This window comes from Octopus bimaculoides, chromosome 28 (genome assembly GCF_046866305.1).
Source record: "Octopus bimaculoides isolate indiv1 chromosome 28, ASM4686630v1, whole genome shotgun sequence".
Classification (NCBI taxonomy): Eukaryota; Metazoa; Mollusca; class Cephalopoda; order Octopoda; family Octopodidae; genus Octopus; species Octopus bimaculoides.
The window spans coordinates 15,767,812-15,793,996 of NC_142955.1; the positions used below are offsets into that span (position 1 = coordinate 15,767,812).

Here is a 26,185-nt window from a genome sequence, read left to right on the forward strand (position 1 = left end):
TTTATGTGATTTTCCGTTTTAGATACTTTTACACTTTTAATTAGTGCTTTTAACAAGTTTTAATTAGTAAGCCTGTTTCTTCCTCTATCGGAGAATGAAGGAAATACATAACATATAAAGGGGAACAACTTCACACCGAGAACAACGTACGTCATTCTAGTGACTTAGATCTAATCTCTAATCGGGCATTGACTGATTCCATGTGACGAACGGTAAGGTGACAAGATTTGCTTGAATGATAATAAATCTGTAATAATGTGTGTAAATAATAGAAGTGTGTTTGTGTGAACTCATCAACGATACAGTAATTCTATACAAGTGAAAACAACAGTATTGGAACAAAGATTTTTACTCCTGCCAATCGTGGTTTTGCTAAATTTTACTTAAAGGATAATATTTCCAAACCGAAATGTTGATCTGACATTTCCGAAAAGGCACAATCCAAATGGGAAAAATCCCATTGTTACATGTGGACGATATAACGAGACGGATTATTTTATATACCAGTTATTATCGCTTTTGACAAATCCGTGTTAATAGGGCACTATAAGTTTGTGTGTATATATATATGTGTATATATGTACAATAGTGTCTGTTCGTTAGTGGAAACTCAGGGAAGAAATGACTTGAACAAGCGGGACATATCTTTCTTTGTCGTTCATTGATAGTTTATGTCTGGTTTTTGTAGATTCAAGTGTTTCCTATCCAGTGAAATCCTGGATGCAGCACCCCCATATCGCCTCTCATAACTTTTACCATTTTGTGAATTTCTGTTCTCCAGACGGGAATTTTTATAAATATGTAAAAATAAAAAAAAAATTTTAATTTTGAAAATCACAACTTAGAATATGAAGATTCAGAATTTTTGGCTTAAATAACAGCGATATTCCTGTTAGGGAAGAAAAATATTGAAAAAATCCTCACTTATGATAAGTGCCTTATGAATACGAGACCCATTCATATATCTGTACACATGTTTTGAGAGGCACAGTCTTAAAAATCGCATTGGTATTCCATAACCAACATAGTGGTGATGTGGTTGTTAGTAGTGATCCACTGTTTTTAATTTCTTTTTCTCAAAGTGTCCTCTATATCTTAGACTGTTCTCTCTCTCTTTCATTTCAGAGAATATCACATGACATTGGCATCAAAGCATCATTTCCATCAGATAACATCATTAATATTCATCACCTTTAAAAGACTGTCAGAAAATATTGTACAGAAGAGATTTAATAACTCCAGAGAATTCCAGTGAAATATTTCTTCTCAACTGAGATTGATAGCAACATTTCTCTTGTGAAATATTTGGAATGTCTACAAGATTCTTTTGTAATGAATTTAAATTTGGATAATTTTAAAAGGAATCTCTGAGTATTTTCAGACATTAAGAAGGATTACTGTTGATGGAAAGAGAGCAATAGCAGTATTTATTAGGAATAATCTGTAGGACAAGAACAAAAACTGTATCCATATATGTTGTGTTGATTGAAGTAAGATAATGGACAAATTGATTATTTAAGATAGTTGAAGAATATATTCTTATTCTGAAGAGATGTCACAAGAGAAACCACAATCAGCTTTTCAGTGTGGTATCTGTGAAAAGTCTTTCACTCAGAAAGGTAATCTAAATATTCACAAGCGTATTCATACAGGGGAGAAGCCATTTTGCTGTGATATTTGTGGCAAATCTTTCTCTCAGTTAAATTCCTTAACTGTACACAAACGTATTCATACAGGGGAGAACCCATTTCGCTGTGATATTTGCGGTAATTCATTTTCTGGAAATTACAATTTGGCTGTACATAAACGTATACATACAGGAGAGAAGCCACTGCACTGTGACGTTTGTGGTAAATCATTCTCTCATGGTTCTGCCCTAATTATACACAAACGTAGTCACACTGGAGAGAAGCCATTTCCATGTGATATCTGTGGTAAATCATTCTCTCATGGCTCTGCTTTAACTGTCCACAAACGTATTCATACAGGTGAGAAGCCATTTCACTGCAATGTTTGTGGTAAATCATTCTCTTATGTAACTAGCTTAACTGTCCACAAACGTATTCATACAGGAGAGAAGCCATTTCACTGTGATACCTGTAGTAAATCATTCTCTCAGGTAACTGGCTTAACTGTGCATAAACGTATTCATACAGGGGAGAAGCCATTTCGCTGTGATGTTTGCGGTAATTCATTCTTTACAAATAACCATTTAACAGTGCATAAATATATTCATACAGGAGAGAAGCCATTTAACTGTAATATCTGTTGGAATTCATTCTCTCACAGAGCTGCCTTAACAGTACACAAGCATATTCATGCAGGGGAGAAGCCATTTCATTGTGATGTGTGTGGTAAATCATTCTCTCACAAAGCTCCCTTAACTGCTCACAAGCGTATTCATACAGGAGAGAAGCCATTTTACTGTGATACCTGTGGTAAATCATTCTCTGCTAACAGTAACTTAACTATACACAAACGTATTCATACAGGGGAGAAACCATTTCACTGTGATGTGTGTGGTAAACCATTCTCTCACAAAGCTCCCTTAACTGCTCACAAGCGTATTCATACAGGAGAGGAGCCATTTCACTGTGATGTCTGTGGTAAATCATTCTCTGCTAACAGTAACTTAACTATACACAAACGTCTTCATACAGGGGAGAAGCCATTTAAATGTAATATTTGTGGAAAATCATTCTCTCTTGGATATGTCTTAACTAAACACGAACTTATTCATACAGGTGTGAAGCCATTTCACTGTGATACCTGTGGTAAATCATTCTCTCAGGTAACTAGCTTAACTGTGCACAAACGTATTCATACAGGGGAGAAGCCATTTGACTGTGATACTTGTGGTAAATCATTCTCTCGCGGAGATACCTTAATTGTACACAAACGTGTTCATACAGGGGAAAAGCCATTTCACTGTGACTTCTGTGGTAAATCATTCTCTCAAAGCTTTCACTTAACTAAACACAAATGTATTCATACAGGGTAGAAGCCATTTAGCTGTGATATTTGTGGTGATTCATTCTCTCAAAATTGCAACTTAACGAAACATATGTCTATCCATACAAAAGTCTGACATTTCGCTGTGATACATGTGATAAATCATTCTCTCAAAAACGTATCTTAACTAAACATATGTCTATCCATAGAAAAGTGTGACCATGTCATTCTTAAAATTCCTTGTATTCCTTAAGAACCAGCATTTTCACATCTTTTCCAGATAAATCACGAGTTAGCCCTGTGGTCTTCACAGTAATGTGTAAAGCCTTCACTTTAACCATACTCCTCATGGTTCTTTGTTTGAAGTACAGTTTTCTGACAGCATTCTGTTTGTAGCCCCTTTTTCAACCCCTTACAATATACAGAGATATGATGTTCTGTTCAGATCCAGCTTCATTCCAGTCTACATTGTCAAAATGGGTTCTAAATGTCTCTGCCTTTGTTGTAATGTAATTATTGTGTACAATAAATAAGATAACCAGACAACATTCTTTGGAACATATGAGGTCAGTGTAACATCCTTCTGGAAACCAGTCAAGCTTGTGTATTCAGTTCTGCCTCTTGTGGCAACAAACTGTGGAGCAAGTTCTATCTTGTTCTTTTTCAGAGTTCCAACTTATGTTAATCTATAATTCTTCAAGAGATCGACTGCAAGTCCATAACTTGTAAACCAATTATCCATTGGAATATTTCTTACAGTCCCATTTATAACAATACCATCCAGAACCATCTAATAACAAAAAAAAAAAATAAATAAAAGTTGGTCAGTTGACGATAATATATCATTTTGGTGAGATGGACATGTGGTGAGAATGGATGAGGATAGCTGCGTGAAAAAGTGCCACACCCTAACAGTTGAGGGAACCCGTGGAAGAGGTAGGCCCAGGAAGACCTGGGCTGAGGTGGTGAGGCAAGACCTTCGTACATTGGGCCTCACCGAGGCGATGACTACTGACCGAGACCTTTGGAAATGTGCTGTGCATGAGAAGACCCGGCAAGCCAAGTACGATCGTTGCCAGTGACCCTGGACTGGCTCTTGTGCGGGTGGCACATAAGATGCACCATTTTGAGCATGGCCGTTGCCAGTACCGCCTGACTGGCCTCCGTAGGATTTTCGAGCGAGATCGTTGCCAGTGCCCCTGGACTGGCTTGTGCGGGTGGCACATAAAAGACGCCATTTCGAGCGTGGCCGTTGCCAGTATCGCCTGACTGGCCTTCGTGCAGGTGACACGTAAAAGCACCTACTACACTCTCTGAGTGGTTGGCGTTAGGAAGGGCATCCAGCTGTAGAAACTCTGCCAAATTTAGATTGGAGCCTGGTGTTGCCATCCGGTTTCACCAATCCTCAGTCAAGTCGTCCAACCCATGCTAGCATGGAAAGCGAACGTTAAACGATGATGATGATGATGCAAGAAATAATCAGCTTTTCAGATACAAAAATAAGTAAAATAACAACAAGAAAGAGAAGGAAACAAAAATATGTGCCTGTCGATAAGTAGTACAGTGAATGGTATGGTGGGGGTATGCACAACCCCAGATGCAAATAACACGTGTGTACACTTCTCATCACTCTGCAATTAACTGAGTGGATTTGGGCATTAACTCAGTGGTGTGTGTCAAGAGATTACATGCATGGGTAGCACTGTCACTGCTGCCAGATGCAAGATCCACGCACACAAAGATCACCTGGGGTATGAGATACACCACTGCTGGACATAACAGCAGAGAGTTAAGACATGTCTAAGATAGCGTTAATTTTTCTTTTTTTTTTTTTTCTTTTTTCTTCTTTTTTTTTTTGTTAACCACATGTTTGCTGTTATGGACAGAGTATTAAGCCACGAGAACTCTATGAAATCAAATGAACAATCTCAGCATAGAAACACTAAGAGTCAAATATGGACTTACACAAAGTGGTAAATTTGTGTTGATTACAGAAATGATGGCTTTAATGTCTGACAAAATACTACGTAGTAAAAAGTAAAGGAATCAGGTTAATTTGATTTTTCCCACTGAATTTCCTTGGGAAAGACTTCCCCCCCCCCCCACCATTTTCTCCCAAATTTGTTTATTTAATTTATTATTATTATTTTTTTTTTGCCAAAAATCCCCATTTTTGGATACGGAGGTTCCGGAAAATTGCCAGAAATCGGCAACTTCTTCAATCTTGACTTTTTCCCTAACACTAACCCTAACCGTAAAACCGTAACCATAACTACAGAAATGTTTTGAAATTTTTGTCCGACTCATAATGTCCGTATTTTGCAGCATATTTAGAATAAAAAAAAAATTTCTTAAAAAATCAAATTTTACAAAAATTTTATGAATCTTTTTTTCAGAATCATAATCTCCGAATTTTTATTTTATTTTTTTTTTTGAAAAAAAATAATTCTGAAAAAAGTTTAAAATAAAGGAAATGAGGGTGGGGGTGGTAATTTAGAAATGTCGATTTTTGCCAATTTTTTTCCAGGTTCGTATTCCCCGTAGCCGAAAAGGAGAGTTTGTGTGGGAAAAAAAAAATTTTTAAGGGTGGTTTTTGGTGGAGGACGGGCGGAAGTCTTGCCTTTCCGTGTAAATTCATCTCGTATATACACATATTTATGTGATTTTCCGTTTTAGACGCTTTTCCACTTTTGATTAGTGCGTTTGTTGGCACTCCGTCGCTTACGACGTCGAGGGTTCCAGTCGATCCGATCAACGGAACAGCCTGCTCGTGAAATTAACGTGCAAGTGGCTGAGCACTCCACAGACACGTGTATCCTTAACGTAGTTCTCGGGGATATTCAGTGTGACAAGGCTGACCCTTTGAATTACGGGCACAACAGAAACAGGAAGTAAGAGTGAGAGAAAGTTGTGGTGAAAGAGTACAGCAGGGTTCGCCACCATCCCCTGCCGGAGCCTCGTGGAGCTTTAGGTGTTTTCGCTCAATAAACACTCACAACGCTCGGTCTGGGAATCGAAACCGCGAGTACGCTGCCCTAACCGCTGGGCCATTGCGCCTCCACAATTAGTGCGTTTAACAAGTTTAAATTAGTAAGCCTGTTACTCCCTCTATCGGAGAATGAAGGAAATACATAACATATAAAGGGGAACAACTTCACGCCGAGTGTCAATATTATTGTTGATCGATCGCCGAGTGACTCAATTAGAGGAACGGTAAGTTGACGAAGATTTATTTAAATAATATATCTGTAATAATGTGTGTAAATAATAGAATTGATATTATGTGAACTCGTCAACGATAAGTCATCCTATACAAGTGAAAACACATAAAAACATTGGAAGAAAGATATTTTCCTGTCTTTTACCAGCAGAAAAATACTTCCAAACTGAAATGTTGACGTCATTTTCGAAAAGATACAATCCAAATGGAAAGCATCCCATTATTACATGCGAAACGATTTAACGAGATTATTTGGTATACCATTTAGTCCATCTGGACTAAAAATTTCCGGAAAAAAATGAAGAAATGGGGAGGGGGGAATCGAAATTTTGAATTTGAGATTTTTGAAAACAAATCTGTATTAATAGGGCCCTATAAGTATATGTGTGTATGTATCTCCCATACATACACACAACACACATACGTACACATGGACACACTTCAAACTGCTAGTCAAAGGCGATATTTGCGAAGTGTTGTATTACACTTGAATACTGTCCTGATGCCATATGGATTACATATCTCTTGTATCTTTTCAGAGAGACCTTTCACATAGGGTAGACAGATTGTGGTCAGTTTAGGGGCTTCATACCTTAGGAATGAGAACTCTGGTTCGAAATTCGTCCAGGACGGCTGGTGATGGCTGGGGAGTACATCAGCCGAAACATTGTGTTAACAATAAAACAAGTTGAGGATAAATATCCATCAAATGTAAATAATTTAAATGACGTTAAAGATTATGTTTTGCAATATTGAAATACCTTTTAACAACTTCTATTGTATGGAAAATGGGCAGTACGATATATGCCAAGATGTGCCATATGAATATGCTTGAGCCAGAAGGCCTGCTAGTATACATATGTATGTATATATATATGTGTGTGTGTGTATATATATATATATATATCTTTACACCCACAACCACACATATATATGTACATGCACGTTTTGAGAGATGCAGTCTTTAAAAGCACGTCGGTATTTCAAGAGCAACACAGTGGTGATGTTGGTGTTAGTAGTGATCCACTGTTTTTAATCTCTCTTTTTCAAAGTGTCCTCTCTATCTTAGACTGTTGTTTCTCTCTTTTATTTCAGACAATATCACATGTAATTGGCATGAAAGCATTGTTTCCATCAGATGACATCATCAATATTCAACACCTTTTAAAGACTGAAAGAAAATATTGTACAGAAGAGATTTAAGAACTCCAGAGAATTCCAGTGAAATATTTCTTCTCAACTGAGATTGATAGCAACATTTCTCTTGTGAAATGTTTGGAATGTCTACAAGATTATTTTGTACTGAATTTAAATTTGGATAATTTTAAAATGTATCTGAGAATATTTTCAGACATTAAGAAGGATTCCTGTTGATGGAAAGAGAGCAATAGCAGTATTTATTAGGAATAATCTGTAGGACAAGAACAAAAACTGTATCCACATATGTTGTGTTGATTGAAGTAAGATAATGGACAAATTGATTATTTAAGATAGTTGAAGAATATATTTTTATTCTGAAGAGATGTCACAAAAGAAACCACAATCAACATATCACTGTGATATCTGTGAAAAGTCTTTCACTCAGAAATGTCATCTAACCACTCACATGCGCATTCATACAGGAGAGAAGCCATTTTACTGTGATATTTGTGGTAGATCATTCCCTCAAAATAGCTATTTAGCTGTTCACAAACGTATTCATACAGGGGAGAAGCCATTTCACTGTGATATCTGTGGTAAATCTTTCACTCAGGCAGCCACCTTAACTGTACACAAGCGTATTCATACAGGGGAAAAGCCATTTTGCTGTGATATTTGTGGTAAATCATTCTCTCAAGGATCTACCTTCACTGTACACAAACGTATTCATACAGGGGAGAAGCCATTTCACTGTGATATCTGTGGTAAATCATTCTCTCAGGGAAATGCCTTAAGAGTACACAAATGTATTCATACAGGGGAGAAGCCATTTCACTGTGATATCTGTGGTAAATCATTCTCTCAGCTACATGCCTTAACAGTACACAAGCGCATTCATACAGGGGAGAAGCCATTTCATTGTGATGTTTGTGGTAATTCATTCTCTGAAAGTAGCTATTTAACAATACACAAACGTATTCACACAGGAGAGAGGCCATTTAACTGTGGTATTTGTGGTAAATCATTCTCTTTTAATTGTCTCTTCATTAAGCATCATCGTATTCATACAGGAGAAAAACCATTTCACTGTGATATCTGTGGGAAATCATTCTCCGTAAATAGCGGCTTAACTACTCACAAACGTATTCACACAGGAGAGAAGCCATTTGAGTGTGGTATTTGTGGTAAATCATTCTCTGCATGCAGTAGCTTAACTACTCACAAGCGTATTCATACAGGAGAGAATCCATTTCACTGTGATATCTGTGGGAGATCATTCTCCATATTTAGCAACTTAACTACTCACAAACGTATTCACACAGGAGAGAAGCCATTTGAGTGTGATATCTGTGGTAAATCATTCTCTACAAGCAGTAATTTAACTACTCACAAGCGTATTCATACAAGGGGAAAAGCCATTTAACTGTGATATCTGTGGTAGGTCATTCTCTCAAAACAGTAATTTAACTAAAGATTCTTTTCACAAACTAAACAAGTAAATAATATGCCCACACCTATGAACATGAGTAAAAACATATCTAATGAAACACCTCAACCAAAATACAAAGTTCACCAGAGAAAAGATATTAATAATAGTAAAACTAATTAGACAAAAATTAATCAGGACAGCAAACATTGGAGAAAGGAGAAGTCCAAGAAGAAACAACTGATAGGATATACATGGAAATTATTAATGTGTCAAAAAGAAATATAGACAGTGAGAAATTGCAATTATTGATGAAAGGATTAAAATTCACACCTACGCCTACAGTCAACCATCAGGAATTGGAGGAAGATATCTAAGACTTTGATTGGAAACTACCTCTTTTACTTGTTTCAGTCTTTTGACTGTGGCCATGCTGGAGCACCGCCTTTAGTCGAGCAAATCGACCCCAGGACTTATTCTTTGGAAGCCTAGTACTTATTCTATCGGTCTCTTTTGCCGAACCGCTAAGTTACGGGGGCATAAACACACCAGCATCGGTTGTCAAGCAATGTTGGGGGGACAAACACATACACACACACATATATATATACATATATACGACAGACTTCTTTCAGTTTCCGTCTACTAAATCCACTCACAAGGCTTTGGTCGGTCCAAGGCTATAGTAGAAGACACTTGCCCAAGATGCCACGCAGTGGGACTGAACCCGGGACCATGTGGCTGGTAAGCAAGCTACTTACCACACAGCCACTCCTACGCCTATAAAGTATTGGATGCTTACAGCACCTAGGTTTCCCAAGCGGTCACCCATCTAAGTACTCACTAGGCTCGACATTGCTTAACTTCGGTGATCGGACGAGAACCGGTGCTCTCAGCATGATATGGCCGTGTAGTTTTTTACTAATAAAAATAATGAGAATGATGAATCCTTGGAGAAAAATAAATCAAAATTTAACCCACCAAAAGGACAAAATACACATCATTGATATCCTCCTCAGTTTTTTTCCACTGGGGCGAAACATCAACGTCAGACCGAACATTTCAAAACTAGAAATGTCTATCTTTATACGTCTTGAAAATGACAACACATTTGTCATCAAAGAAGTGAATAAAGGGGATGTCATTGTCATAATGGATACGGAATATTACTGGGATCTAGCTGAAGATCATTTGAACGTTCTACCGTGAAATGCCCTCAAGTATTGACCACAGCATCAAGAAGAAACTCAATTATTTAGTCTTAAAACATTGTAACTTCCTCACTTCTAACGAAAGGGACTATATTACCAATTTTGAGTCGAGATCCAGCAACTTGTATGGCTTACCTAAAATACACAAGTCAAAAGAAATACGAAATGCTATAAAGGAACAAGGTTGTGAATACATAAAACTACTATGACCAAAAGACCTTAAACTATTATAGCTGGTCCAGCCTGTCTTCTACATAGTCTGAGCAACCTCATTGACAATATCCTAAAACCAGTGTAGTTTACATTCCTAGTTTCATATCGATTTCCTGACACATCTGCCCAAAACAACAGAATCCAATCCACTGTTAGTTTTGACGTAACAAACTTATATATGAACATTCCACATGATTTGTGAATTACTGTCATAAAACATTGGGTCAAGAAACATAGAGAAGTGATCCCCTGTAGATTTATTGTAACCTTCATCTTAGACGCAGTCAGCCTCAGCATCGAAAACAATATATTCCTTTTCAACGGAAAAAAACTACCTCCAAATTCAAGGCATAGCTATGGGGACGTGATATGCTCCAGTTTTCATGAACTCAGTACTGGGATACTTGGAACAAAACCTATATAAAAAAAATTGAAGAGAACTATGGCATGATCTTTAGAAGACATGTAAAGGACACATAGAAAAGATACCTTGATGATTGTTTCCTAAATTGGACCAAATGGAAAAACTTAGGTTTTGTGAATTTTCCCAAGTCCTCTACCCACCCCCTTGGAAAAGATTTTCCCCACAAATTTCTTTATAATTGTATTTTATGCCATTTGAAAGGTATTTCTATAACATTTCAATGAAAACACCCCATTTTCCTAAAAGTTATAAGGGAAAAACTCAGATCTTGTGAATTTTCCAAAGTCCTCTCCCCACCCTCCCGTTGCTTTACACGCAATTTTTTTTTTTTGCATATTCGTTTCCTACACATTGTTTTACACCCATTCCAGTATATTTTTTTGGGGGAATTTTTATTTCCAAGTCAAGATGTAAACATTAACCCAACTCTCTGTTTCCTTATATTAATATTAACATAAATTTTATTATACAAATCGCCTGTGCGTTTTTATATATTTTCCTTTCTTAAATATATATATATATATATATACACCAGTGGCTACTCCGGCACTCGGGCTGTTCAGGCTTAGCCTGAATATAAATTTAAGAAGGTGAATAAGCACCCACTACACTCTCAGAGTGGTTGGCGTTAGGAAGGGCATCCAGCTGTAGAAACTCTGCCAAATCAGATTGGAGCCTGGTGTAGCCATCCGGTTTCACCAGTCCTCAGTCGAATCGTCCAACCCATGCTAGCATGGAAAGCGGACGTTAAACGACGATGATGATGATGATGATGAAGCCGATTTAATTTCTGCAAAAACTGACTTCATGTGTATAATTGAAGTCACTAACTCAGGCTCCTTTTATTGAACCCAGCTGCAGTTTATTTATTTTCGTTCAGCATCTGGTGGTTGTCTTAGAGGCGTCTTGTGTCAAAAAATACTCGTAGTAGATTTTCTCGACATTGTTCACACATGCCTGACTCGGGCTCAGAGTTGTTATCTATAACTGTAAAAAATAAAAATAATCCAAATTCAATGTTTTCTTGAAACAATTTCTATTTCCATTTTTACGCTTTGCGTTTCAAATGGGCATGTTGGACAACATGCCAGGGGTTTCCATGGCATACATGGTGACTGTGGTTTTGGTTCCTGCAATGTGGAGGGAACCAGGCTGCTGGAGTTCTGAAATGCGAATGAAGTAATGGTTTGTAATAAAAACTTCAGGAAACCTGCCAGTCACCTACGGTTCTGGTGGACACACTAGTCAAATTGATTACATCCTCGTCAGGAAACGAGAAAGATGGCTACTGATGATTGCCAAAACCTTCCCAGGTGAAGAATGCACTTTGCAATATAGATTAGCGACTTCAGGATCAGGGCTACATGATGCCCAGAAGACGACCAGCATGGAAAAGAAGGAAGCTTAACCCTTTAGTGTTCATATTATTCTGCCATAATTAATGCTTTTTTATCCACATTGTTTTGAACTAATCATGCATTATCTTGTAGCTATGAGATTTTGATGAGGTAGCTGTTAATTTTTAAAATGGTATTGTAGGGTTGGTGTGAAAGACTAGATCTGGTCAGTTTGAACATAGAATAGGCAGAATACTTTTGGCCGGATATGACCGGTTTAAATGCTAAAGGGTTAAGGATCCTGCAAATGGACAGAGATTTAGAGACTTATCACTCAAAGCTTTTCTATGATGATCCTGTTAATGTATATTTCAAGAACCTTTCCCAAGGTCTTATGTTGGAATAATAACTATATATTTGATTGTTAACTTTGTTGTATTTCCTTCCTTCCAATATTTATGTGTGTGTTTGTACATAAATACATGATGACAAAGATATCTTTGTCATCATGTAGTTACACACATATACAGGACTCTCTCTTTACCACTTCCTCTCCCTCATTGCTATTACTTTCTCACTCCCTCTTAGTCATGGCTATTACTCTCACTACTTTTCCTTCACTTATACTACTATTTCCCTCATACTGCATGATTTCAGACAAATATGTGTGTGTGTGTGTATATACATATATATTTATTTAATAATATCAAAGGTAAATGGGAATATTAGTACTTTATACTACCTGTGGCTTACTGTGTAAACATTTAGTCCAAAAACTATATATTATTCATATAAATATCACTTATGTGTTTAAATGTACACTGTATTTATATATATATATATATATATATATATTAGAAAAAACAACAAGGTACTCAGATATCTGGATGGTTGTACATTTACAGATTTTTATTAATACATCACATTTTATAAATATTAGCACTTGTATTTTGTAGATTCTTCAGGTATGATTTCACTTCAGAATGATTTGTCTCTTTTTATAGTATTAAAATGTGTATAGTATTAATGAGTAGGGGCGGAGAGAGAGATATATAGGATAGTGAAAGAGGGGGAAAAGTGAGAGAGAGTGTGAGTGTTTTTGTGTTGGTGTGTGTGTATCTGAAAATTGTGTTTACAGCTGGTCAGTTCGTTCAATGACAAGTTTATTCTTGGCCTTTCAAAATGGCAAAACCAGCTGGCTATTTAAGGTGGGGCATTGTTTGGAAGAAAGTTGTTTTTTTTTCAAAGAGTTGCCACCATTGTCCAGTGAGAGAGCGTGGGTGTGTTTTTGCGTCCCATTCCTTTGATGCCCCAAGCACACAATTATTTCGCTTATTGATTAATCCTGCACTGAGCACAAATCAACAGATAATGAAGGAACAACCTGCAAGAAATGGCAGCCATGTATCACTTCAACTATGAAACAATGTCTAAAGAGAATAAGATTTCTGATACTGTATTGGTGTATCTCAGGCAACATGGTTGTGGTCAAGTAGAGAGAGACAACAGGGTAATGGTGTTAGTAGAAAAAGTTGGGAAGGTGAAGTGTAGTGTCGGAATGAAACAGTGGAGACAAAGCTAAGAGAGGTTAGTATAGTTCGTTGTAAAGAGGTGCAATGAATTTTGAAAATAGCATAGTCACACTTTTGTATGACTAGATATATGTTTAGTTAAGTTAGAGTTTTGAAAGAATGATTTACCACAAACATCACAGTGAATTGGCTTCTATGGTGTATGGATACGTTTGTGTACAGTTAAATTACCTCTTGCAGAGAATGATTTACTGCACACATCACACTGAAATGGCTTCTCTCCTGTATGAACGCGTTTGTGTGCAGTTAAATTACTGCTTGTACAGAATGATTTGCCACAGATACCACACTTAAATGGCATTTCCCCGGTATGAATACGTTTGTGAACAATTAAGCCATTACTGTAAGAGAATGATTTACCACAGATATGACACCGAAATGGTTTCTCTCCTGTATGAATGCGCTTGTGTGTAGTTAAACTACTACTTTTAGAGTATGCACTACCACAAATATCACAGTTAAATGGTTTTTCCCCTGTATGAATACGTCTGTGAACAATTAAGCTATAACTGTGAGAGAATGATTTACCACAGACATCACAGTGAAATCGCTTTTCTCCTGTATGAATACGCTTGTGCGAAGTTAAATTCCCTGCTTCTGTGAATGATCTCCCACAGATATCACAATGAAATGGTTTCTCTCCTGTATGAATACGATTGTGTATAATTAAATTACTGCTTTTAGAGAATGATTTATCACAGATATCACAGTTAAATGGCTTTTTCTCTGTATGAATACGTTTGTGATTAATTAAGCCGTTATTGCGAGAGAATGATTTACCACAGATATTACAGCGAAATGGTTTTTCTCCTGTATGAATTTGTTTGTGTGAAGTTAAATGCCCTGCATCTGTGAATGATTTACCACAGATATCACAGTGAAATGGCTTCTTTCTTGCATGAATACGCTTGTGTCTTGCTAAATTACTGCTTGTAGAGATTGATTTACCACAGATATCACAGTGAAATGGTTTATCTCCAGTGTGGATACGCTTGTGTGTAGTTAAACTACCACTTGTAGAAAATGAACCACCACAAATATCACAGTGAAATGTCTTTTCCGCCACATGAGTACGTTTGTGATCAATCAAGTCATAATTGTAAGAGAATGATTTATCACAAACATCACAGTATAAATGCTTCTCTCTTTTATGAATATGCTTGTGCTTAGTTAAATTACTTTTTGTAGAGAATGATTTGTCACAGATATTACAGTGAAAAGGCTTCTCACCTGTATGAATACGTTTGTGTACTGTTAAGGCAGTTCCCAGAGTGAAGGATTTACCACAAATATCACAGTGAAATGGCTTCACTCTTGCATGAATACGCTTGTGTCTTGTTAAATTACCTCTTGAAGAGAATGATTTGTCACAGACATCACAGTGGAATTGTCTCTCTCCTGTGTGAATACGTTTGTGATCAATTAAGTCATAATTGTTAGAGAATGATTTACCACAGATATCACAGTGAAATGGCTTCTCTCTTGTATGGATACGTCTGTGTTTAGTTAAATTACTTTTTGTAGAGAATGATTTGCCACAAATATCACAGTGATATGGCTTCTCTCCTGTGTGAATACGTTTGTGTACTGTTAAGGCAGTTCCCAGAGTGAAGGATTTACCACAAATATCACACTTAAATGGCTTCTCTCCTGTGTGAATACGTTTGTGTTTAATTAAGATGGTGCTTACGGTGAATGATTTACCACAAATACCACAGTGAAATGGTTTTTCTCCTGTATGAATACGACGATGATCCATTAAGAGATACTTGTAAGAGAATGATTTACCACAAATATCACACTGAAATGGCTTCTTTCCCATATGAATATGTTTGTGTAAAGTTAAGCTAAATCTATGAGAGTATGATTTACCACAAATATCACACTCAAATGGTTTCTCCCCCGTATGAATACGCTTGTGTACAATTAAGGTAGTTTCCTGAGAGAGGCATTTACCACAGATATCACAGCGAAATGCATTCTCCCCTGTATGAATACGTTCGTGAATATTTAGATTACATTTCCGAGTGAAAGACTTTTCACAGATACCACACTGAAAAGCGGATTGTGGTTTGTTTCGTGACATCTCTTCAGAATAAAAATATATTCTTCAACTATCTTATATAATCACTTTCTCCCTTATTTTACTTCAATCAACACAACTTATGTGGATACAGTTTTTGTTCTTGTCCTACAACTTATTCCTAACAAATTAAAGTTATTGCTCTCTTTCCATCAACAGGAATCCTCCTTGATGTCTGAAAATACTCAGATTCCTTTTAAAATTATCCAAGTTTAACTTCAGTACAAAATAATCTTGTAGACATTCCAAACATCTCACAAGAGAAGCGTTGCTATCAATCTCAGTTGAGAAGAAATATTTCACTGGAATTCTCTGGAGTTCTTAAATCTCTTCTGTACAATATTTTCTTTCAGTCTTTAAAAGGTGTTGAATATTGATGATGTCATCTGATGGAGACAATGCTTTGATGCCAATGTCATGTGATATTCTCTGAAATAAAAGAGAGAGAAACAGTGTAAAATATAGGGGTCACTTTGAAAAGGGTTAAAACCTGTTGATCACTACTAACACCAACAGCACCACCAACTTGGTTTGGGGAATACCAATGTAATTTTAAAGATTGTCTGAAAACATCTGTATGTGGATATGTAAGTCTGGGTGTAGATATAGACATATGTATACTAGCATGCCATCTGGCTCAAATGTATCCATAAGGCCCATATTAATATTTATCGTAATGTCTATTTTCCTAACAATTAAAAGTTGTTAAAATGTATTTCAATATTGCTAAACATAATTTTGAAAAAAATGTTCATTTAAAATCATAATATATGTACGAGAAACGATGTTCCAATAGTAGACTGATGCGAAAGGGTTTTGTGGATAAGACAAATCAGTACCTCCCGACTGGCCCTCGTGCAGGTGGCACATAAAAGCACCCACTACACTCTCAGAGTGGTTGGTGTTAGGAAGGGCATCCAGCTGGAGAAACTCTGCCAATTCAGATTGGAGCCTGCACCACAATTTCTTAAATTTCCACTTTAAAAGATTCTTTTTGGCAAAATACGTAGAAAAATTTTGTAATATTCAACTTTTGAAAAAAACAGGAGTGGCTGTGTGGTGAAGAGCTTGCTTGCCAACCACTTGGTTCCGGGTTCAGTCCCACTGCGTGGAACCTTGGGCAAGTGTCTTCTACTATAGCCTCGGGCCGACCAAAGCCTTGTGAGTGGATTTGGTAGACGGAAACTGAAAGAAGCCTGTCATATATATATATATATATATATATATATGGTAATCTTCAAGTTTAGGGGGATAAAAAATAAATAAAAATATTCAAGGGAAATAACTGAACGACTTACTAGTATTATCCGTTTTCTTCTAGCTGTTTATAAATAAATCACACCCTAACCCTAACCCCAATCAAATCACGTGTGATTTATTTATAAACAGAGATGTACGGAGAATACTGGTAAGACGTTCAGTTACTTCCCTTGAATATTTTTATTTATTTTTTTATCCCCCTAAACTTGAAGATTACCTAATTTTTACATACCTCTCTTAATTACAAAAGACCTCGACCACATGTTGGGTTGTGTTCGTCATGAAACATTAGCAGAGAAAACACCTTAATTTCACTTCTTTTGATAAGGTGGAGGGGAGGGGTGTTTATTTTATTTATTTATTTTTCTGAAAAATTGAAATTTTACAGAATTTTTTTTGTTTTTCAGAATCATAATCTCCGTTATTTAGCCAAAAAAAAAAAAAAAAAAAAAAAAAAACCTTTCTAAAAAGTGAAAATTTAAGAGATTAAGGGGTGTGGGTTTAAACTTTGAAATGCAGATTTTTTTTTTTTTGCAGATTCGGAATATTCGCACTCGATATAGTGGGGGTTTTTTTGTATTTTTTTTAAAGCCAAAAAAAAAAAAAAGAAAAAAAAAGCCCAAAACGGGCGTGGTCGACTGTCTTTACTTCCGCCCATAACTTTTTCATTTTCACAATTTTTTTCAATTCTGTCTTCTGCATTGATACGATTATACAAAAAATAAGTTGGTTTTTTTTTTTAATCTCCACTTGACACTTTTTCATATAATCCTGGGACTTTATATGAGAATTGCCAGTAACATGCCGCATGTCCATCAGTAATATTAGGAGACTGAAAGCCTTCACCTTTTTATTTTTTAAAGAGGGAAAATGAAGTTGGAAGAGTGGTGAAAAACTTCTGGATAGTTGCGATCGTCGTAATTGACGGTGTGCCAGTTTTTAAAAAAAATTTTTTTTTACGTGTATAAAGATTTAACCAAAACAATACGTATACACCCATCTATATATGGTACTACTAAAGCAGCGTGAACCCGAACGCGCATTCGGGCGTCCGCGCTAGCTAGTCGTGAGAGGTCGATCCTAACCCTAACCCTAACCCTAAACACGTATTCATTTGCACACGCGGGTTAGGGACAGGGTTAGGATCGACCACTCAAGACTAGCTAGCGCGGACGCGCAACCGGGTCCGCGCTGCTTTAGTAGCACATATATAAATATATATATATATATATATATATATATTTCTTGTCCGTTTATTTATCGTGGTGAAGCTGAGTCACCTAACAGAATCGAAGAGAGAGATGTGCCGCAGAGGTTTGGTTTGGTGTACATAGTAAGTCGTGTTGACGCTGGTGGTGTAGAGGCTGCTTGGTAGTAATCGTGTCCAACACGATTACTACCAAGCAGCCTCTACACCTTATATATATATAACACGACTTATATATATATATGTATATATATATATATATATATATATATATATATATATATATATATATATATATATATATATATATATATATATATATATAACAAAGCCTAATGGTGTGAATTTTCTAATACTCATTTAGGGACAAACGGTTTTCACAATGAATTCAGATTTAATTGGAATCTACACGAATGTGAAGCATATTTGTAGAAAGTTTCCCTAAGAAATATTTATTTAATTTTCTCAAGGTTATGAAGCAAATATCTGGGACACAATTAGGTAGATATGCCTATATATATATATATATATAGGTCAAACTAAAGCGTTTGGCCCGGTGACAAAAATTAAAATTAGTGTAATAGGTGTAAAACAACTTGCTGGGAACGAATATGGAGAAAAAAATGCGCGCTCGTGAAGGGGGGGGGTGGGTGAGGGCTCGGAACATTCGCATCCTGAATGTTCCGAGATGCCTCACCAGAGCCAGGAAACAAAAGAAAAATAGTGTAATAGATGTAAAACGATTTGCTCTGAACGAATATGAAAAAAAAAACGCCAGCTCACGAACGGTGGGGTTGAGGAGAGGACTCGGAACATTCACACGCTGCGAAGATATATATTTGTGTGTGTGTGTGTGTATAAATATATATATATATGTGTGTGTGTGTGTAAATATATATATATGCGTGTGTGTGTGTGTATATAAATATATATGTGTGTGTGTGTGTGTATATAAATATATATATGTGTGTGTGTGTATATAAATATATATGTGTGTGTGTGTGTATATAAATATATATGTGTGTGTGTGTGTATAAATATATATGTGTGTGTGTGTATATAAAAATATGTGTGTGTGTATATATAAATATATATATATTGTGTGTATATATAAATATATATGTGTGTGTGTATATATAAATATATATATGTGTGTGTGTGTGTGTATAAATATATATATGTATATGTGTGTATATAAATATATATATATATGTGTGTGTGTGTATATAAATATATGTGTGTGTATATATAAATATATATATATTGTGTGTATATATAAATATATATGTGTGTGTGTATATATAAATATATATATGTGTGTGTGTGTATATAAATATATGTGTGTGTGTGTGTGTATATAAATGTATATATATGTGTGTGTGTGTGTGTATAAATTAAAACAGGTAAAAAATTGGATATTAATAAATATCGATTTAATATCATGGAACTAGTTGTTTTACACCTATTAGACTAATTTCTTTTAAAATTTTTGTCAGAGTCAAACGCTAGCTACGCCACATATACAAGGATGTACATAAAACTATCTCTGTAAAAATGTGTGTGTGTGTATTTATATATGTTTCTGTATGCATTTATACATGTATAAGTTTCCGACGATATTAGAATGTAATAAAAGTCAGTCATAATAAAAAAGATCTTCCAAAAATCTATTTCCTCAGTTTTTAACTACTGTTTCTAGCACACATATTTACGCGATTTTGATTAAGTCGGAAATTATAAAGAGGAACGAATGGCAGATTCGGACTGTCCGTATTTTAAAACTACGAATTCTTTTCTTTTCTTTTTTTTTTTGCATAATTTTATCAATTCCATTACGTAAAAGACAGAATCGAAATTAATTTTGTAAAAGTTCATAAAAAAAAAATAGAAGGAAAAAAAAGTTATGAGGGGTTTTAGAATGAGCTTACATTATAATTCCGCCTAAAAACAGTTATGAGAGGCGATATGGGGTGCTTAAACGAGAATTTCGCCAGATAGAAAGCATCTGTGGAACGAACCTGTATACTTACCCTATTCAATACTTGGCCAGAATCTACAAAAACCAGACATTAACTGTAAAGTGAGTTACAAGTAATGCTATCTGTTGGAGTCTCAGCTTTTTTAGCTGCTATTTCTGAACTTCGGTATGTGGTGAAGCAAATATTTGCTGATCCCTTAATTATGTTTATAAATATATATGAACTTTTAAATAAGTTCTCCACCGATAATGGTGCTTACATACTGAAGGGCTTGGTAAAAATTATTAATTGTTGATTTATTAATAAATTAATAAATTGATAATCCTTTACCCTTTTAATTTGTAATGTGTGTGTGTGTGTGTGTGTGTGTGTGTGTGTGTGTGCGTGCGTGCGTGCGCGTGCGTGTGTGTGTGTGTTGTTTATCTCCAAGGATAAGTCTATCGTATTTAGTATTAGTTTTAACAATTTTTCGGAAGTGGGTCACTTACAGTTTGTATCTGGGATCGGGTTTGTTCTGTTTTCAGAAAAAGAGGTGGGGTCTCTTTTGTGTCCGTCTATATCTCAGAAAATAATCTGTCAATCCCTGAATGTTTGCAAATGTGGTTTTGTACTAGTTAGACCAGTTTTCTACTGCTTCTAGAATGATGAGCAGACAAAGTTTTTTTTTTACTACTGCTGCTGCTTCGTGTAGAAATCTAGGCAAGCGGGGGTCACAATCACCACTGTAACACGCGGTACACCTGCTCGGTGTTACGTAAGAGTAGAAACTGAATGGGTCCCAAAAAATCAAAATCATTTGTTCACAGTCAACTAATCAGGTGCGCTGAAATCGATCACGTGTTCTCTCGGCGGAAAAACTTTCACCAGCTTCTGGGGACCTTATTGATCTCTTTAAGAAAGGCAGGTCTGTGGCACTCGTCACTGACCACACGCAACTCGTCTCCAGCAACGATGTGCCGACACCAGTCTCCCCTATCATTACTGCATGAACATCACACGACCAACAGTCCATCTCGGCTGCCTCTACACACCACCAAACTACGTCACCGAGATCAGTCAAACCTAACTACGAAGTTCTCTCATACATCCTTGTTGCAACCTGTTACGTTTATTTTGTTTCATGTGTGGCAATCATTATATTTTATAATGGAGAATAAATTGTTACTTACCAGTTCAAGTTTCAATCTCAAATTGTATATATATCCATTTACACATTATCCTCATATCACCTCCATTATATATATATTTAACAATACACATTAAGTACAGGATATCTTGTTGTTGGCACTTCGTCGCTTACGACGTCGAGGGTTCCAGTTGATCCGATCAACAGAACAACCTGCCCGTGAAATTAACGTGCAAGTGGCTGAGCACTCCACAGACACGTGTACCCTTAACGTAGTTCTCGGGGATATTCATCGTGACAAGGCTGACCCTTTCAATTACAGGCACAACAGAAACAGGAAGTAAGAGTGAGAGAAAGTTGTGGCGAAAGAGTAGAGCAGGGTTCGCCACCATCCCCTGCCGGAGCCTCGTGGAGCTGTAGGTGTTTTCGCTCAATAAACACTGACAATGCCCGGTCTGGGAATCGAAACTGCGATCCTATGACCGCTGCCCTAACCACTGGGCCATTGTGCCTCCACACAGGATATCATCAACGAGTGAAAAATACGTAAACATACAGATAAGTACAGGGGAGAAGCCATTTCACTGTGATATCTGTAGTAAATCATTCTCTCAGGTATCTAGTTTCAAAGTACACAGACGTATTCATACAGGTGAGAAGCCATTTCGCTGCAATATCTGTGGTAATTCATTCACTGCAAGTAGCAATTTGGCTGTACATAAACGTATTCATACAGGAGAGAAGTCATTTCACTGTGATATTTGTGGTAAATCATTCTCGCAAAGCTTTCACTTAACTAAACACAAACGTATTCATACAGGGGAGAAGCTATATTGCGCTGTGATATTTGTGGTGATTCATTCACTAGAAGTAACAATTTGGCTGTTCATAAATGCATTCATACAGGAGAGAAGCCATTTCGCTGTGATATTTGTGGTAAATCATTCTCTCAAAAACGTAGCTTAACTAACCATATGTCTAACCATACAAAAGTCTGACTCTGTCATTCTCAAAGTTCATTGCATCTATCAACAACCAGCCCTTTACAGTAATGTGTAAAACCTTCATTTTAATCATACTCCTAATGACAGCATTCTAGCCCTTTTTTTAGCCTCTTACAATATACAGATATGATGTTCTGTTTATGTCTAGTTTTATTCCAGTCTATATAGTCTAAATTGCTTCTAAATGTCTTCATCTTTGTTGTAATGTAAGATAACCAGACAACAGTCACAACAATGTAACAAATCTCTTTACAAACCAACCATCACTATTCTTTGTGTAATAACCTAACTAACACCGTCCGACTTCTTCACTCAACTCCAAACTCTAAACTCACTTGGATCATTACTCTTTATTCAGACCAGTCTATCTCTCACAAGGGGGTGTTGTAACTCTCATCACATCTCCCCTTCTGAGATTTCGCCTACTGTGAGAAAGTGGAATTGCTTTTATTTATTTTTATTTCTTTCCAGCACCTGTTTTCTAAACTGATACTCCTTAAATGGATGCAACTGCCTCGGATGTTCCAATATATTTACCCATTATAACTATCCATGAAATATCGGTAATTTCCTTTCAGTGTGTACTTGATGACCTAATTAACTCGGGCAATGATTTGAACGTAGAGACACAGAAAAACCTTGAACATCAAACATGGAGTTAAACGAGTTTGTCTCCCTGACATTACAATTTTCTCTCAGACACTGTCTTGCAATCTGAAACAATTCAGTTCTTTGGTCTTCGCGTCACTGGACATTGGCAAACTTCTTTTCTGCCTTGCCCTTGGCTATGTATACCTGCTGCCCAGCCTCCCTTTTGGCTACCTGGTACAGTTCCCAGCTACCCCCACCCTTCCAGGCCTGTTTCTTTGCTCTAATGGCTTTATCTACAGTACTTTTCCACCACCACATAACTCTAGGTCTGGAAGGGACTTTGCACCATCGTTTAACGTCCGCTTTCCATGCTAGCATGGGTTGGACGATTTGACTAACTCTTTTCTCTGCCAGCATCGCTCTAGCAGATTGTTATTTCTATTGTCGTACACACCTTTATTGTTGACACTCCAATCAACGGAACAGCCTGCTCATGAAATTAACGTGCAAGTGGCTGAGCACTCCACAGACACGTGTACCCTTAACGTAGTTCTCGGGGGATATTCAGCGTGACACAGAGTGTGACAAGGCTGACCCTTTGAATTACAGGCACAACAGAAACAGGAAGTAAGAATGAGAGAAAGTTGTGGTGAAAGAGTACAGCAGGGTTCGCCACCATCCCCTGCCGGAGCCTCGTAGAGCTTTAGGTGTTTTTGCTCAATAAACACTCACAATGCCAGGTCTGGGAATCGAAACTGCGATCCTACGACCGCAAGTCCACTGCCCTAACCACTGGGCCATTGCACCTCCACTGGAGTCCTGTAAAGCAAAAACAAATATACATAATAGTAAAAAGGGAATACGTTTATGGTTATAGAAGATATTTTTATTTATGGTTACATGACACAAAGACTTTTAGAACCAATTTTGACAGTATAAACTGGAATAAAACTGGATATAAACAGAACATCATATCTCTGTATGTTTTAAGAGGCTTTTAAAAGGGCTACAAATAGAGGAATGTGGTCAGAAAATAGTACCTCAAAAAAAGAAACGAACCATGATGAGTACGATCAAAGTAAAGGCTGTGCAAATTACTGTTAAGACCACAGGGATAACTTGTGATTTATTTGAGAAAAGATGTTAAATTGTTGCAATGATTTCTGACACTAACATAGTCACACTTTTGTATGGATAGACATGTGTTTAGTTAAGTTAGAGTTTTGAGAGAATGATTTACCACAGATATCACAGCGAAATGGCTTCTCTCCAGTATGAATACGCTTGTGATGAATTATTTGGAAACTTTGAGAGAATGATCTACCACAGATATCACATCGAAATGGCTTCTCTCCTGTATGAATACGTTTGTGATTAACCAAGACATGTCTGTAGGAGAATGATTTACCACAGATATCACAGTTAAATGGCTTTTCTCCTGTATGAATACGTTTGTGATCAATTAAGCTAGTATTGTAAGGGAATGATTTACCACAGATATCACACCGAAATGGTTTCTCTCCAGTATGAATACGCTTGTGTGTAATGAAGGTACTGTTTGCAGAGAATGATTTACCACAAATATCACAGTGAAATGGCCTCTCTCCTGTGTGAATACGATTGTGAGTAGTTAAGCTGCTACTTAGGGAAAAAGATCTGCCACAGATATCACAGCGAAATGGTTTTTCTCCTGTATGAATACGACTATGATTAATGAAGCCATTATTAAAAGAGAATGATTTACCACAAATATCACAGTGAAATGGCTTCTCTCTTGCATGAATACGTTTATGTACTGTTAAATAGCTACTTCCAGAGAATGAATTACCACAAACATCACAGCGAAATGGCTTTTCCCCTGTATGAACACGTTTGTGTACTGTTAAGTCACTACTGTAAGAGAATGATTTGCCACAGATATCACAACGAAATGGCTTCTCTCCTGTATGAATACGTTTGTGTACAGTTAAGGCAGTTACCTGTGAGAATGATTTGCCACAAACATCACAGTGAAATGGCTTCTCCCCTGTATGAATATGTTTGTGAACAGCTAAATGGCTATTTCGAGGGAATGATTTACCACAGATATCACAGTGAAATGGCTTCTCTCCTGTGTGAATACGCCTGTGAGTGGTTAAATTACATTTCTGAGTGAAAGTCTTTTCACAGATATCACACTGATATGTTGATTGTGGTTTCTTTTGTGACATCTCTTCAGAATAAGAATATATTCTTCAACTAACTTAAATAGTCCTGTCCATTATTTTATTTCAATCACCCAAACATATGTAGATATAATTTTTGTTCTTGTTCTACAACTTATTCCAAACAAATATTGCTATTGCTCTCTTTCCATCAACTGTAATCCTTTTTGATATCCAAAAAGACTCTGGGATTCCTTTCAATAATTATCCAAGTTTAACTTCAGTACAAAATAATCTTGTAGACATTCCAAACATTGCTATCAATCTCAGTTGAGAAGAAATATTTCACTGGAATTCTCTGGAGTTCTTAAATCTCTTCTGTACAATATTTTCTTTCAGTCTTTAAAAGGTGATGAATATTAATGATGTTATCTGATGGAGACAATGCTTTGATGCCAATGTCATGTGATATTGTCTGAAACAAAAGAGAAAAATAACAATATAAGATATAGAGGACACTTTGAGAAAAAGAGATTAAAAACAATGGATCACTACTAACACCAACATCACCACTATGTTGGTTATGGAATGCCAATGTGATTTCAAAGACTGTGCCTCTCAAAAATACCCCTTGTGTGGGCATATATATATATATATGTATATATACTAGCGAGCTTCCTTGCTCAAACATATTCATATGGCACATTTTGGCATATATCGTAATGTCCATTTTCCTTACAATAAAAGTTGCTAAATAGTAATTCAATATTTCAAAATTTGTTGAAAAAAAGCCGCAATAATTATGCACCAACCCAATACATGATCTAAAAGGATTTTGTAAAGAATTATGAAGAAACAACATTGGGAGTTGGAGGCATTTGAGTAGGTACAGTAACCCCTTGACTATCGTGAGTGTTATGTTCTGTGATAGGTGAAAATCCTTGAAGTAGAAACAGTACTGTGCTGTATACTTCTTTTTTATTATTTTTATAACTTGTATATTTTTATTTTATTATAAATGCAAAACACCACCACAGAGGCACTGACGTAAGCTTAAAAAATAAACGGCCATAGGTGAACTTTGATATGGTGAGTCATTACTGTTATATGGTGAAATACTCAGATAGAAGGATAGTGCCATGGAAGAAATGACAAAAATAAAATACTTTTAGATTGAGGCTGCAGAACCTAGAGGAAAAGTATTTCCTAACATTTCAGACTTCAGCACACCATATAAACCCTCAGAAATTTTTTTAATGTTTTGGAATTTTCAGAA

At 36.4% G+C, this 26,185-nt stretch overlaps 4 protein-coding genes and 1 pseudogene across 7 annotated transcripts in view; 2 read left to right on the forward strand and 3 right to left on the reverse strand.

The window, feature by feature from the left end:
• LOC106883476 (uncharacterized) lies at positions 1-11,603 on the forward strand. Its single transcript, XM_052977552.2, has 3 exons — positions 1-212; positions 1,126-2,744; positions 7,879-11,603. Exons 2-3 carry the CDS (start codon positions 1,553-1,555, stop codon positions 8,733-8,735), a joined length of 2,049 nt encoding a protein of 682 aa, XP_052833512.2. The 5' UTR covers positions 1-212; positions 1,126-1,552; the 3' UTR covers positions 8,736-11,603.
• Positions 5,494-26,185, forward strand: part of LOC106883485 (uncharacterized) — a 25,182-nt gene continuing 4,490 nt past the window's right edge. Inside the window, exon 1 of the mRNA XM_052977570.2 lies at positions 5,494-6,165. The gene's annotated coding sequence lies outside the window, so the exon portion shown is untranslated. The remainder of the gene's footprint in view (positions 6,166-26,185) is intronic.
• On the reverse strand, positions 9,534-9,652 carry LOC128251206 (5S ribosomal RNA; annotated as a pseudogene).
• LOC106883487 (uncharacterized) lies at positions 12,806-22,007 on the reverse strand. Of its 4 annotated transcripts, XM_089344404.1 has the most exons (3): positions 20,533-21,070; positions 20,096-20,118; positions 12,806-16,027 (listed from the first exon to the last, which is right to left on the reverse strand). In XM_089344404.1, the coding sequence occupies exon 3, from the start codon at positions 15,599-15,601 to the stop codon at positions 13,649-13,651; it is 1,953 nt and encodes a 650-aa protein (XP_089200530.1). In that variant the 5' UTR covers positions 15,602-16,027; positions 20,096-20,118; positions 20,533-21,070; the 3' UTR covers positions 12,806-13,648. The 4 variants fall into 4 exon arrangements, with proteins under 4 accessions (XP_089200530.1, XP_089200531.1, XP_089200528.1 ...); XM_089344405.1 differs by lacking the exons at positions 20,096-20,118; positions 20,533-21,070 and adding an exon at positions 21,214-22,007; XM_089344402.1 differs by lacking the exon at positions 20,096-20,118 and having other exon boundaries at positions 20,533-21,144.
• On the reverse strand, positions 23,630-24,975 carry LOC106883475 (uncharacterized). Its single transcript, XM_052977554.2, has one exon. It carries the CDS (start codon positions 24,973-24,975, stop codon positions 23,944-23,946), a length of 1,032 nt encoding a protein of 343 aa, XP_052833514.1. The 3' UTR covers positions 23,630-23,943.